The sequence below is a fragment of the Cyprinus carpio genome, chromosome B10, assembly GCF_018340385.1.
Source record: "Cyprinus carpio isolate SPL01 chromosome B10, ASM1834038v1, whole genome shotgun sequence".
NCBI lineage: Eukaryota > Metazoa > Chordata > Actinopteri > Cypriniformes > Cyprinidae > Cyprinus > Cyprinus carpio.
The window spans coordinates 1,227,497-1,240,933 of NC_056606.1; the positions used below are offsets into that span (position 1 = coordinate 1,227,497).

General features: G+C 39.2%; 1 protein-coding gene across 1 annotated transcript in view; it reads right to left on the bottom strand.

Annotated features, from left to right (window-relative positions):
* aldh7a1 (aldehyde dehydrogenase 7 family, member A1) overlaps positions 1-11,871 on the bottom strand; it is a 29,537-nt gene extending 17,666 nt beyond the window's left edge. Inside the window, exons 1-9 of the mRNA XM_042731955.1 lie at positions 11,628-11,871; positions 8,080-8,126; positions 7,908-7,974; positions 7,300-7,380; positions 7,096-7,219; positions 6,878-7,010; positions 6,754-6,798; positions 711-788; positions 442-539 (exon numbers count right to left, since the gene is read on the bottom strand). Of these exons, the coding sequence (XP_042587889.1) occupies positions 442-539; positions 711-788; positions 6,754-6,798; positions 6,878-7,010; positions 7,096-7,219; positions 7,300-7,380; positions 7,908-7,974; positions 8,080-8,126; positions 11,628-11,867 (913 nt within the window). The 5' untranslated portion in view covers positions 11,868-11,871. The remainder of the gene's footprint in view (positions 1-441; positions 540-710; positions 789-6,753; positions 6,799-6,877; positions 7,011-7,095; positions 7,220-7,299; positions 7,381-7,907; positions 7,975-8,079; positions 8,127-11,627) is intronic.
* Between the last annotated feature and the right edge of the window lie 1,566 nt (positions 11,872-13,437).

The following is a 13,437-nucleotide window of genomic DNA, read 5'->3' on the forward strand; positions in this document are numbered from 1 at the left end:
GTAGGCAAACTCATGAACTCAAACGTGATATCAACAAGTGTTTTTAAATGTAGGACAACTATCTTTTTTTTTCCTGCAGCCAAATGCCGCACGGAGATCCAGCACGGTGCCAGAGAACTTTAAGCCCAGCATGTAACGTGATTGTATCAGGTTGATGTATGATTTGATATTAATGTGATATGTTATTAGTCACTTTTTTTTTATTATATATAAAAAGCTTGACCCTTTAACACTAGCTCTCTCTATTCTATTTATATTATCTACTTTTATTTATTGGAAAAAAAAGCAAATTGCAACTAAAAAACGGTTAGACTAACTGGGAGTCATCACAGCACTTAGTCTTTTGTTGGTTTTGACTGCTTCTATTGTCCTCATGTGTAAGTCGCTTTGGATAAAAGCACCTGCTAACTGAGTAAATGTAATATGAATAATAAAACTCACCGAACCGTTCTTGTACCATCATGGCCACCTGTTTGCCCACCTGAGTGCTGCCTGTGAAGGACAGCAGACCCACTCGCTCATCTTTAGCCATGGCCGTGCTGCGCACACACACACACACACACACACACACACACACACAGGACTGAATGCTTTTCTCTGTACAGTAAGAGTTTGGTTCTGGTTCTTGATGTACTAATGGTCTCATGTGACTGTGAAGTGCTAAACTGGGGAGAGCACAGATGTGCTTTATTTGTGTATTCGTGTCATACCCAATGTCAGCACCTCCGCAGGTCATAGAGCAGATCGCTCCAGGAAGATGATTACGCTCCAGCACCTCAGCTACAATCCTACACACAAACACGAAACACAGCACAGCTAAAGACCTTTAGAAACTCTATGAATTAAAACTAGGGTACACAATACATTATTAGTCCAAAATCAGTGCTTTTTAAATGCCTGACATTTGGAAATGCGATGATGTGAGTGAGCTCTGGGAGATAATTATACTTATTCAGGCGTCACAATAGGTTTTCAACAATACGACTATTTATCATCAACAACAAAAAAAACTTAAAAATGATCTGCTTTTGAAGAAATATCGCAGCATCATGCTACAGGCACATTCTATCAGCTGCAGTTCTGCCGTCTCCGTCTCAAAATACTGTACATGCATTCACATCAGTAGGGATGTAAAGATTCACGATTCAATTCCCTCACGAGGGATTTCATGATTCAATTCCATTCGCTTCACGATTTAAAAAAAATAAAAATAATTTAAACATTATATTTAAGACAAATTATTAATTAAATGTGTCCTTTTATTATTGCTTGGACAAAATGCTGTACATTTCTTTGTGAAATTGAAACATAACTAATAATACAGCACTTCCATATCATTGCTCTTTTGTTGGTTTTGATTGCTTCCATTGTCCTCATTTGTAAGTCACTTTGGATAAAAGAATCTGCCAAATGACTAAATTTAAATAGAATGTAAATGTAAATAAAAAAACTAAATTGAAATTTTAAAACAAGCCCCAAATCAAATAAATAACACAAATAAAATAGATCTCTCCATTTAAAATTAGAGGCAACCACTGAATTTTAATCATGATCCAAACAAAGATGCTGCATACATGCAACATGAGCAGTTTTTAATGTAAATTAGATTGTATAATTTATCAAAAACAGAATGGTCTGACTTGAGTTTTGTGAAACTGTACATAAAAATATCTGCATGAAACAGCAGACGAGCTGAACAAGACGCAGACTCACTCTCTGCCAGCAGGTGGAGCTTAAAGCGTTTCCTTCGTTACCGCTGTTAACAAAACAGGGCTGCACTTATGAACTTTAATATGCTTTATACAGAGGAAAGATGAAAAGAAAAAACTACCATCTAAACTTTTCTAAAAACAGTAAGTTCCCCTCAAACATGCATTCATATAAAATCCTACCTCTAATTGAATCGCAATCTCTTTAGCATCTCAACCGATTTGTCACATATTTGAATCGATTTTCAACCAGCTCGTGGTTAATCGTTACATCCCTACACATCAGTGTTAACTCAGCGGCAGAGTTACTCTCACGGGATACTGCACTTATTCACAATCACAAAACCACATTATATGCATGTGCTTTAAAGCCTTGCCGGTTAAATGTTTCATTTGCACGCTGTTCTGACGAGCGCTTTTTCTGAGCATGTATACCTGAAGCATGCGCACTAAAAGTCTGTCCAACAGCGCCTGATCACTGAACCGAAGTTATATTTTGCGGTAATACTGTCAAAACACACAAGGTTTACATATAAGGTTTACAATTGGTCATGTCTAAAATAAAAGTAAACTGTTGAGAGAGAAACGGATTCATGTCTGTATGTTAGATGCGTGCAGCTCTTTAAGGGACAGAACTAAACATGCTGCCGACTGTCATCAAAGGGATTGTTCACGCTAAAATTTAATTTCTGTTATTTACTCACACGTTGTTCCAAACCTGTATGAATTTCTTTCTTGTGCTGAACATAAAAGATGATATTTTGAAGAATGTGGGTAACCAAACAGTCGCTGGTCCACACTGACTTGATAGTAGGAAAAAAATAATAATATGGAAGTCACTGTGAACCAACAACTGTTTGGTTTTCCACAGTATTCAAAATAACTTTTATTTTCAGCAGAAGAAAGAAACTCATTCAGGTTTAAAATAACTTTTGAGTGAGTAAATGATGGTATAAAATTAAATCACTATGACATTTGAAGATACTTTTTTTAAATAAGCAGTAAGTACAGGATATACAGTGTCCATGTAAGGTACAAGGCAACAAAATGCAGTTAGCACCTAACCAGAAGTGCAATAAGCAGTAAGTACAGGATAAACAGTGTCTACAATATGTTAGAAAATATAAAATAAATATACAGATAAAGCAGTACTATGGACATAATTTACGGATTATTAAATACTACCAGCATGATATACAGATAGGTGTACTATGAACATACTATACAGATGGATTATGTAAGTGTATGTACACTATAAGCAGAAACTATGAGCATATGAACATCATTTACACTAGTGCAATGGACAGTAAAAAGTGCATAGAAAAATATTTCAGTGTGCAAATGGATCATTCAGTATTCTGGATGAACAGACAGTAGTGCAAGTAATAACAAGTGAACTGTTTTTGTTTGTTTGTTTGTAAGCCAGATGTAGTTTTGAGGAGGGGTGAGGGTGTGTGTGTTTGGTGTGTGTGTGTGTGTGTGTGTGGGTGTGTTGGAGGGTATCAGAGGGCAGAATTCAGTAAGGAGACAGCTGTAGGGAAAAAGCTGTTCCTGGATCTGCTGGTCCTTGTCCGGAGGCTCCTGAAGCGCCTCCCGGAGGGCAGGAGGTTAAACAGTCCATGGTCAGGGTGATGAGGACGTCCAGGAAGAATGCTGCGAGCTTGTGACGTACACAGCGTTTCCTCTGGATGTCCTCAAGGTGAGCAGGAGGGTGGTGTCCCTGTGATGCGTTGGGCAGTTGGCCGTTCACCACCCTCTGCAGTGCTTTGCGTCAGCCAGCTCGAGCAAGTTCCCTGTACCAGACTGTAATACAACTGTAGTCAGGATGCTCTCGATCGCACACCGGTAAAAAAGTTCACCAGGATGGCTGAAGGTCAGCCCCTGGTTCTTCTTCAGTGTCCTGAGGAAGAAGAGGCGTGGTGCAGCCTTCTTGACCATGGCTGGAGGTGTTTGTAGTCCAGGACAGGTCCTCCGTGTCATGGTGGTTCCCAGGAACTTGAATCAATGCTGGAGACACAGTTCAACAACCATCCAGTTAATGTTGAAAACCTGGAAGTCATGCGTTGCTTCCTTTCTTCTTCCTGAAGTCCACAATGAGCTCCTTTGTTTTACTGGTGTTAAGGAGCAGGTGATCAGACTTGTCCCAGCGCACCGTGTGGCCAGTTTGTGCTGTACCTCCTCCCTGGTAGGCAGTCTCATCATTGTCTCTGATGGAGGCCAAAATCACTGTGGTGTTCATCTGCAAAGTCTTAATAATGGCACGTTGGATCCATGCACAGGCTTGCAGTCGTGGGTATACAGGGGAAGTAGAGGCAATGGGCTCAGCACACAGCCCTGTGGTTACGCCGGTGTCTACAGTGTAATGGGTTTGTGGAGCAGGTGTGGCCTGACCTAACATGCTGAGGCCTGTTGGTCAGAAAGTCCATAATGATCCAGTAGTGCAGAGGGAGGTGTAATGTCCAGGTCTCCAAGTTTTGTGGTCAGCTTGGAGGAAATGACGGTGTTAAATGCTGAACTGAAGTCAACAAACAAAAGACCGTACATATGTGTTGTTATTGTCCAAGTGTGTGAGTGCAAAAAGTGCAGCACTGTGCATACTGCATCCTCTGTGCTCCTGTTTTTCTGCGGTAGGCAAATTGATGTGGGTCCAGTGTGGGTGGGAGGCAGTCTTTGAGGTGTGCTAGGACCAAATCGCTCGAAGCACTTCATAATGATGGGTGTGAGTGCTACCAGGGCGGTAGTCAAAATTCAGGCACATTGGGGAGAGAGTGTGGCACAATAGGATGTGGACTTAAAACATGTTGGCACAGTTGGCTTGCCGATTGAGGGACAGGTCTGAAAATGTCTGTGAAGACCCACTGCAAGCTGCTCTGCACATGCTCTAAGCACATCGTCCAGAGAAATGCCATCCGGGCCGGCAGCCTTGTGTGCGTTGATCCGGCTCAATGCAATGTGGACATCTGAGGAGGTGAGTTTGAGAGGTTGGATGGTCTGCTGAGTGTGTGGTTTTGGTGGCCGTTAATCCTTGCTGTCGCTGTTTTTCCCAAGCGAGCATAAAAGTAATTTTTAGCTCGTTAAGGAAGGTCAGACGTCCGTGACCGTTGGAGCGGAGTTGCTTGGCTTGTAGTCACTGATGACCTGGATGCCCTGCACATGCGTCGGGGTTTCAAATAAATGTCAGAGTTGGAAAAGTGTTTAAAACATCCCCGAACTACCTTTCAGCTTGAAGAATAAGAATAACAACAGTATTAAAACTTGCCTTTTTTTATTATGCCCCTCCTCAGGTTAGCCCTGGATTTACTGTAGGCCTGAATAAAGTCCATCTGCCCTGAAGGCAGTTTTGCGGGCTTTCAGCAGAAGTCAGCACCTCCTTGTTCATCCATGGCTTCTGTGATTAGGGTGATGCTTGTGATCTGTTTTTCTGTTGTTAACACTGTCAATTAGGTGGTGTTGATGTAATCCAGTACAGACAAAGGTATAGTTATTGTCGATGTCCGTTTGACGAGCCACATTGGCAGCCTGCAGAATCTGCAAACATGCACTCCATTTTAGGATCCGTGTGTTGAAACCTGTCCTGAAGTAAAGCGTCTGCTCCAGTTGGCCACACTTTGATGGTTCTCACTGATGGCTTCACACGGTTGATGAGGGGTGAATACTTTGGGGTGCAAAAACAACATGAAAGGTGATCAGACTTGCTCCGAGGTGGGGAAGGGGGGTCTCGGTGTAAGCTCCATCAATGTTTGTGTAAACATGATCCAAAGCTTTGTCTCCTCTGTGTGGGGCAGGAAACAGGCTGGTGAAATTTCTCCTGGTACTGAGCACTCCGTCTTAAATTTGGAGCAGATTAAAATCACCCGTGATAATAAAAGCATTAGCCTCCGGGTGAATTAGCAGTCTGTTGTTTACTAATGGCCACGTGAAGTTCGTTCAAAGCAAGCTTGACATTAGCATTCGGTGGAATATAGACTGCAGTTATTATGGTGGAAGTGAACTCCCGCGGCAGATAAAAAGGTCTACACTTAACCATGAGAAACTCTTGGTTAGCTGAGCAGTGTCTCCCCACAATGACAGTGTTCATACTAGAGGTCGACCAATAGTGGATTTTGCCAAAACCGATAGCCAGGTTGGACCACACTGGCCAATACCGATTAATTAGAGTTTTTAAAATGCATAATGAACAAAAACTAAAACTTAAAATATTGCTTTATTTATTTATTTATTTATTTGGATTTATTTATTTATTTATTTATTTATTTATTTATTTATATGTATGTCGCTGTATGTATGTATGTACACATGTATGTATGATCTATGCATATAAATGCCGGATGTATATATATATATGCCCTATATAAATATATATCGATATATATAGATATATATATATATATATATATACATATATTATATATAGAAAAGACCTACTGATACATACTAGTAGTAGTAGTAATAATAATAGTACGTATGAAATAATAGTATGTTAAAATAAACCACAAAATCCTTTTTTTTTCCCTCCTAAATCCAGTTTTATTTTTTTCCAAATTCCGCTATATCTGGTTGAATTTTTCTGGATTCTTTTTTTTTTAATTTTTCTCCACTCTGTTTTTTGCAGCATAGTTTAAAGTTTATTAATTAAAAAAAAAATATTGTCTATTAAATTAATTCCATGAAACTTATACATTTTCACATAAATGCTTAATAAATGTCATTCACCGTTCTGCCACAAAAAGCTTCTCTCCGACATGTTAGAGTCCCCTCAATATGAAATGGTTTTGCCATTTTTTTCTCACTCATATTTTCTATTGTTACCAAAAAGTTTCTCATGTGAAATGAGAATTTTTTCTTCAAACAAACCAATCAATAAAGAAAAAAAAAAAAAAAAAAAAAAAACCAACAATATATCAAATCTTTTCAAATAAAATAATAATCCCTGCAATACATGCCTTTTTTTTTTTCTTATCTGATAAGGTATTTCACCCTGCAATACATGTGAAATGAGAATTCGGTGGGAAACGGATCCATATCAGATGACAGAAAACCATACCTGGTAACAGCGACGCTCGTGAGGGGTGTTGTTGGCGCTCCTTTCCTGTCCAGCAAAGAAATACATGTCACTGACTGCACACTGAATGCTGTAATCATACATCCTGCACTGACTGAGGTCTAACCAAAGACAGACGTTGCCGCAGATGAGAGCGATGGCATTGTTCCAGCCATATACAGCCACAGGAAAGTTGAAGGCAGTGATGATTCCTACCAAACCCACAGGATTCCACTGCTCGATGAGCGCGTGACCCGGCCCTCAGAGCACACAGAAACAACACTCAGTGTCTGCATTCATCTCAACAGCACCACAGCCCTGCTGATCTGCGTAACCAGAACTCACTTTCTGAGGGTAAAATGGGTCCGCCGATCATACGGGACAGTCCTACAGCATAGTCGCAGACGTCCACATACTCCTGCACCTCACCAACACCCTCCACATAGATCTTGCCCATCTCCAGAGACACCTGCACACAGCACACTGCTGTCACACCACTGCACCGTCGCTCACGCCCGATGATTTACAGCTGCCTCAACGCCATCTTACCAAGCTGCCCAGAGCTTTGATCTTCCCTCTTAAAGCGTCCCCGATCTGCCGGACGATTTCACCTCTCTTTGGAGCAGGAACCTGGATGACGTGTGAAGAAGTGTTCAGGAGGAATTATGGTTATTGACTGAAAGGGTTAAATTATCCCTTTTTTGATAGGATCAAGAATGGGACTGCCCGTGTGCAGTGACATCCACAGACAAATGCTTATAAAAGACAGCACGGCTTAATTGGAATGAATTGTCCAAATGAAACAAAAATTAAATATTCAAAAAACATTTTAAAACCCGATCAGGATCATATCATGAATTGTCCAAATGAAACAAAAATTGTGTATGTAAACAGCCGTTGTGGTTCCTAACATGATTAAATGTTAATTCATTAAATAACTTCAAACTCTTCCATCAACATTCTCCCTAACCAGTTAATCATAATCATAAACTTTAAAGAACTTCGTTTGACCTTCTCCCTAACCAGTTAATCAGAAGCAGAATGGTTACATAAACTGGATTGAGAAAGTTACAAATAAAATCTGAAGATCCAGTAATGAAATAACATCATGTGTGTCCGTTGAAGCTTACTCAGTACTTGACAATATAAAAGCTTACATCTGCCCACACACTCCACACAACCTTTTCCTTCCTTAACGTCCCCCACATACTCCCACATGTCCCCCTTTTAAAAAAAACAATTAGGCTCAGGGAAGGATCAACACTTTTTTAATGTGCAATAAACAACCATTTAATAAAAAGAAAAAAAACAAAACATTGTCCTGTACACAGAACATCCTTCCAGGAAATTGTACAAATAAAATCTGAAGTGACCACCTGTACGAAACAGAGAATGCATTAAACAGTGTCCTGTACACAGAACATCCTTCCAGGAAAAAACAACTACAGACATACAAAAGACAACTCTGCAAACAAAACGCATTCTGCCAATGCTTTATTATAACGTTTGCATCTTCATTTAAACCCAATTCTAACCAAATGTTTGCGTTTGTAAATGTTATTTTTTCCTAAACTTACTAAATGTTTGCATCCACTTAAATGCACAAACACAAAATGTTCAATGAAGCTCAGAGGAAGCATGAATGCATTTACATTGCAAAATTACTGCATGAACAATGTCTGTTTTTTTTTTTTTTTCCATTTACAAATGGCTGGAACTGTCGGGCAATTTACAAATCATTATGTTGGCTGAAAATCAAAATTTACAATTCAAAAACTACATATGAAACTAGACCGCAAGTAGTCTTAATCAGAGTCGTAGAGTCATTCATTCAACCAAATTTGTTAAAACGGCTGATTCATGGTTGATAATTTATGAACTGGTCACTGAATCATTGACTCACATTGATTTGTTTAAAAACAGTAAATTATTCAGTAACTAAAGACCACAGCTGTGATCTTTAGAACTATTCCTGTTAGTCAATATTGTGTCTAAAATGTAAGTCTCTTAATATTAACTATGTTTATTGACAGGGCTCTAGAGCACATGCAACCTAATTTCTCAATGGTGCGACAAAAAATAAATCGGGTCGCAGCAGCCGATCAAGAAAAAAAAAAAGTCTCCACCACTCTGAAAGTCTCCCTGTGGTTCAACAACAGACACTAGAGCCCTGCATTTCAGCCCGAGCCCGACGGACCCCAACTTTTTTCAGCCCTCGATCCGGGCTTCGGGATAATTTTCACGTCGTAGTTCAGATGCGGGCCGGGCCTCCCGCCTGTTTTAGACTTCTCCTTACTTTTATATTTTAGACATCCATCAATTAGTGATGAAAAAAAAATTGCCGCACTGGTGGAAACAACACGAGATCCGTGCTACTGCGACTGTCAAGAGCGGCTCGACGGTGTTTAGTGTCCCGCAGCAGCAGCGCAGCTGAACAGTTCTCCATTCAAATACACGCAACAGGCTCAAGCTTGTCGCAAAGCATCGACAGAAGTAATTACCATAAATGTGACAGGGGGAAATAGTAATTAGATATCTGAATTATTTATTAATAAACTAGTGTTTTCTGAGTCTGTGTCGCAAGTTGCTGATCCTGACTCACCCTCTCATTAGACACACCTTTAGACAGAAGTGCATCTTTACAGATTATGATTATAATGAAAGAGGTATTGTTTTTAATTTGTTTTATTTCATTAAGTAATCATTTAAAGCTTTCTATAGATATATTTATCATGTTTGAAAGTATATTATTTCGATTATTGGTGCTTTCATAGGTTCTCTCTCGAGTGCCCGCGTGGTTTAAAACACCACATAGTTATGAAATAGCCTATGATAAGTACAGAGAGTTAATATCGTGAATCGGCGATCTCACGGGCTGGTGATATGACGATATTGCCCAACACTATACCAAACCCATCCTTAATCCTAAACCTGACCATAATGGTACCACTTCAATAAATGTAAAATTACTGTAGAGCTTCATAAATAAAACGCTTAAAGGGATACTCCATCCCAAAATGAAAACTTTTTGTACATGAAGAAAAAACAAAAATAACAACTTTATTCAACAATTCCTCTCCTCTGTGTCTCTCCCAAATCAGCCTAGTGCCATTATGACAAATCAAATAATCAAAAACGCGGCGTACACTCTTCTGAATCAGCCGCACCACAAGGATACGTTGTTTACGTGTATTTACGCTTTGATTTGAAAGACAACAGTGCATCAGCGCAGCGCAGATGACACAGAAGATTCTGACGATGCTTTTCATACTTTCCTGGACCTTGACACTGTTATTTATTTGGCAGGTGAGTGCTTTATGATTTGACGAGTATTGATTCATGCACATTGTTATGGAGGTGTATGTGATGGTTGATAATGCTTTGGTACAATTTGCTGCTGTGGGCGCGTCATCATTTTAGAGTGACGTGAATGTTCATAGTGACCTGTGTATTGGTGGATTACTTCTACTGATCCATGTAGGGAAATTTCCTCTGCATTTAACCCACCCCAATCTAGCCTACTGTTGAAATTGTTGAGAGCCTGTGTGCGGCATAACATGCATATGGCTGTGTTAGCGGTTACAGAGATGTTTAAGATAGATCTGAAAGGTTATGTAGTTTACAGTTGCTTACTGAAGGCCCTGACTAAAACCCCACGGTATGATACTGTTATAATCTAATTATACGTTCAAGTACTAAATAATAATATTTATGTACTTACTATATGGTTAGGATTTGTCTTAGGGTTACTTGCATGCAATTATGCATAACTTATTGTTATTATAATAGTAAGTACATGTGTAACAAGGACACCTTAAAATAAAGTGTTACAGTTGTTACTAGAGGTGGGAGAAAAAAATAGTTTTTCTGATGCATCATAATTCTCTCTTCAACGATTCTGAATCGATTCTGAGCTTGTTTAATTTCCCGCAGACGGCACGTGTGTGCGCAAGAATAGGGGCTGCGGTTAAATGCACTTGCACTTTCGAATACTTTTATATGAAACTGATGTACACACAGTCAATTATGTTTTCAGAGCAGGATAAAAAATCTGATATCAAAATAGATCTGTGCATTAGTGTGAATGCATCCTGTTAAAGCTGCCAGTGTCTATATGATCTCATCAGTAATAATCAAACGCCAATAATGCTAAGGAAAAAACTAAAAATGCTCAACTATTGTCTGTAAACTTTCGGACACTTAAAGAACTCTTATTTTAAATAAGTAATTGTTTTAAAATATAGCCTGTTGTGCTTATATAATAATAATAAAAATAATAAAGTTAATTTTGCACAAAATAAATTAGATTTAAAAATTTATATGAAAATGTAGCCATGTGCAGTAATACTGAAAACTGAGAATGTGACGCATTGTGATATTGACTTGATAATGATAATCATAATTGAATTGTATTGTGAAACCAGTGAAGATTCACACCCCTATTTTTAAGATGGAAGTACTGACATACAGAGATTCCAACTATAAACAAAAAGCATATAACTGGAATTTTGTTTAAGATGTAAAGTTGTAAAGATGTATTTGCACAGCAGAAGAATTAATTGGGGGGGGGGGGGGGGGGTGTAGATCAAGAATCGTTGTGGAATCGGATCGGGACTCCCAGAATCAGAATCGGAATCGGATCGTGAAGTACCCAAGATACATGTAACAATATGCACCTTATACAGAAAAAAAAATAAACACTATAGCTGTCCAGAAGTCATGAGTGAGGAAGCAGGTTAACAAACTTTAACCAGCAGCCTTAACTAGCGCTGTGAACTTTACTCGGAGCCACAAGTGTATACACTAACACAAGAGAAGCAGCGGTGTGTGTGTCTCCGCGGGCTGCTATATTTAGCGCGCGCCTGTGATCCTCTTACCTGTCCCTGGCCGCCCCAGCAGCCGTTATACACGCCGTCGTTGTCCTCTCCGAGGCCCAGCTCTCTCAGCCAGCTGTACTGCGGACGGTTAACGAGCAGCGTCGACATGTTTACCGCCGCGGCTCTGACACTCGGCGACAGTTTAGTCCTCAAGCTCAGAGCTAAGAGCCGTGCCACGTTCTGCGTCAGCACGCGCTGCATGGTGAACAACTGACGCACGCGGCCGAGAGACACGCGCATGCCGTCCGCGGTCACGTGCGTACGGCGCTTCTGATTGGTCAGCGAGCGACTCACCCCCTTCAAATACACGAAACCACTATTAAAAAACATGCAATCTTATCATCAAAAAAAATATAAATAAATAATCTCTCCATTGATGTGTGGTTTGTTAAGATGACAATATTTGTCTGAGATACAACTATTTGAAAATCTGGAATCTGAGGGTGCAAAAAAATCTAAATATTGAGAAAATCATCTTTAAAGTTGTCCAAATTAAGTTCTTAGCAATGCATATTACTAATCAAAAATTAAGTTTTAATGTGGGAAATTAACAAAATATCTTCACTTAATATCCTAATGAATAATCCTAATGATTTTTGTCATAAAAGAGAAATGTATAATTGTGACCCATACAATGTATTGTTGTCTATTGCTACAAATATCCCTGTGCTACTGATGACTGCTTCTGTGCTGCAGGGACACAGATATCGCATTTTATCAATACCCCAGTGCACAAACATGTCTCATTTAGTAGAACTCATAAATATAGAGTTTAAATACTGTGTTCTGAGGAAAAGTTAATAAAATTATTAGAGTAAGTGTGCACAGATACTATTTAAACTGAAGGTCAGGTGTTTTCTCATAGATATTGCACAGATAACTTTTAAACTGAACTGAGCTGCATGATGACATCACTGAATTCAATGATGAACTGCTTTAAACTGTCATGTTGCATTATTGAAACACTGTTTTCCTAATTAATGTTGTTCAGTTGCTTTGACGTAATCTTTTTTGTTTAAAGCGCTATATAAATAAAGATGACTTGACTTGACTTGTACATAAATACAATTTAAATTCACGTCAATGTTTAGATTTAATTTAATTACTACATTGTTTAAGTTTTATCCTGTAGTTTTGTTGGTCTGAATCACGTAATGCACAGCTCTATTTTGACATCGGCTCGTCAGAAGACTCATTCCGTCTCCAATGACTCGTGGCACGATTTAACAGGTTCTGGATTAATTCATGATTAATGGAAATGGTATACGTGGACGTTTGGTCATCTTAGACAAACAAAACTTTTCTTCAGATTGTGAATGTATTATGTAGAGAAAAGGGCGCTCAGTACAGCAGTACAGTTGACTGGAAATGACTGAGCTGGCTAATCTAAAACCAGGACGTAATCGTGCATATGATCAATCAGTACTTCAGCACATCTAAGCCCACATCATGACTGATTCACAAAAATATTAACATTTATTGATTTTAAAGAAGTAAAACATTGTTATATTTATTCAGTGAGAGCGAAATATTTAAACAGAATCATTTCACTAATGTTTGCCAGCGCTCATAACATTCAGCTCCGATCCTGGCCTTCACTCTCTCCCTCAAACACTTTCTGTCCACTCCAGACTGTTTGGCTCATACAGACAAGTTTCTTACTGTGCCCTCATGGTAAAGGCAACATGCCTCTATGAGTTTTGGACAGGTGTTGTAGTTTTGTTTTTGTCATTTTCTCGCTGAAAACAAATGATACACATTGGCAGGCATCTGTTAATGGTGCTAAACAGTTTGTGATTTGCAGGCCTCT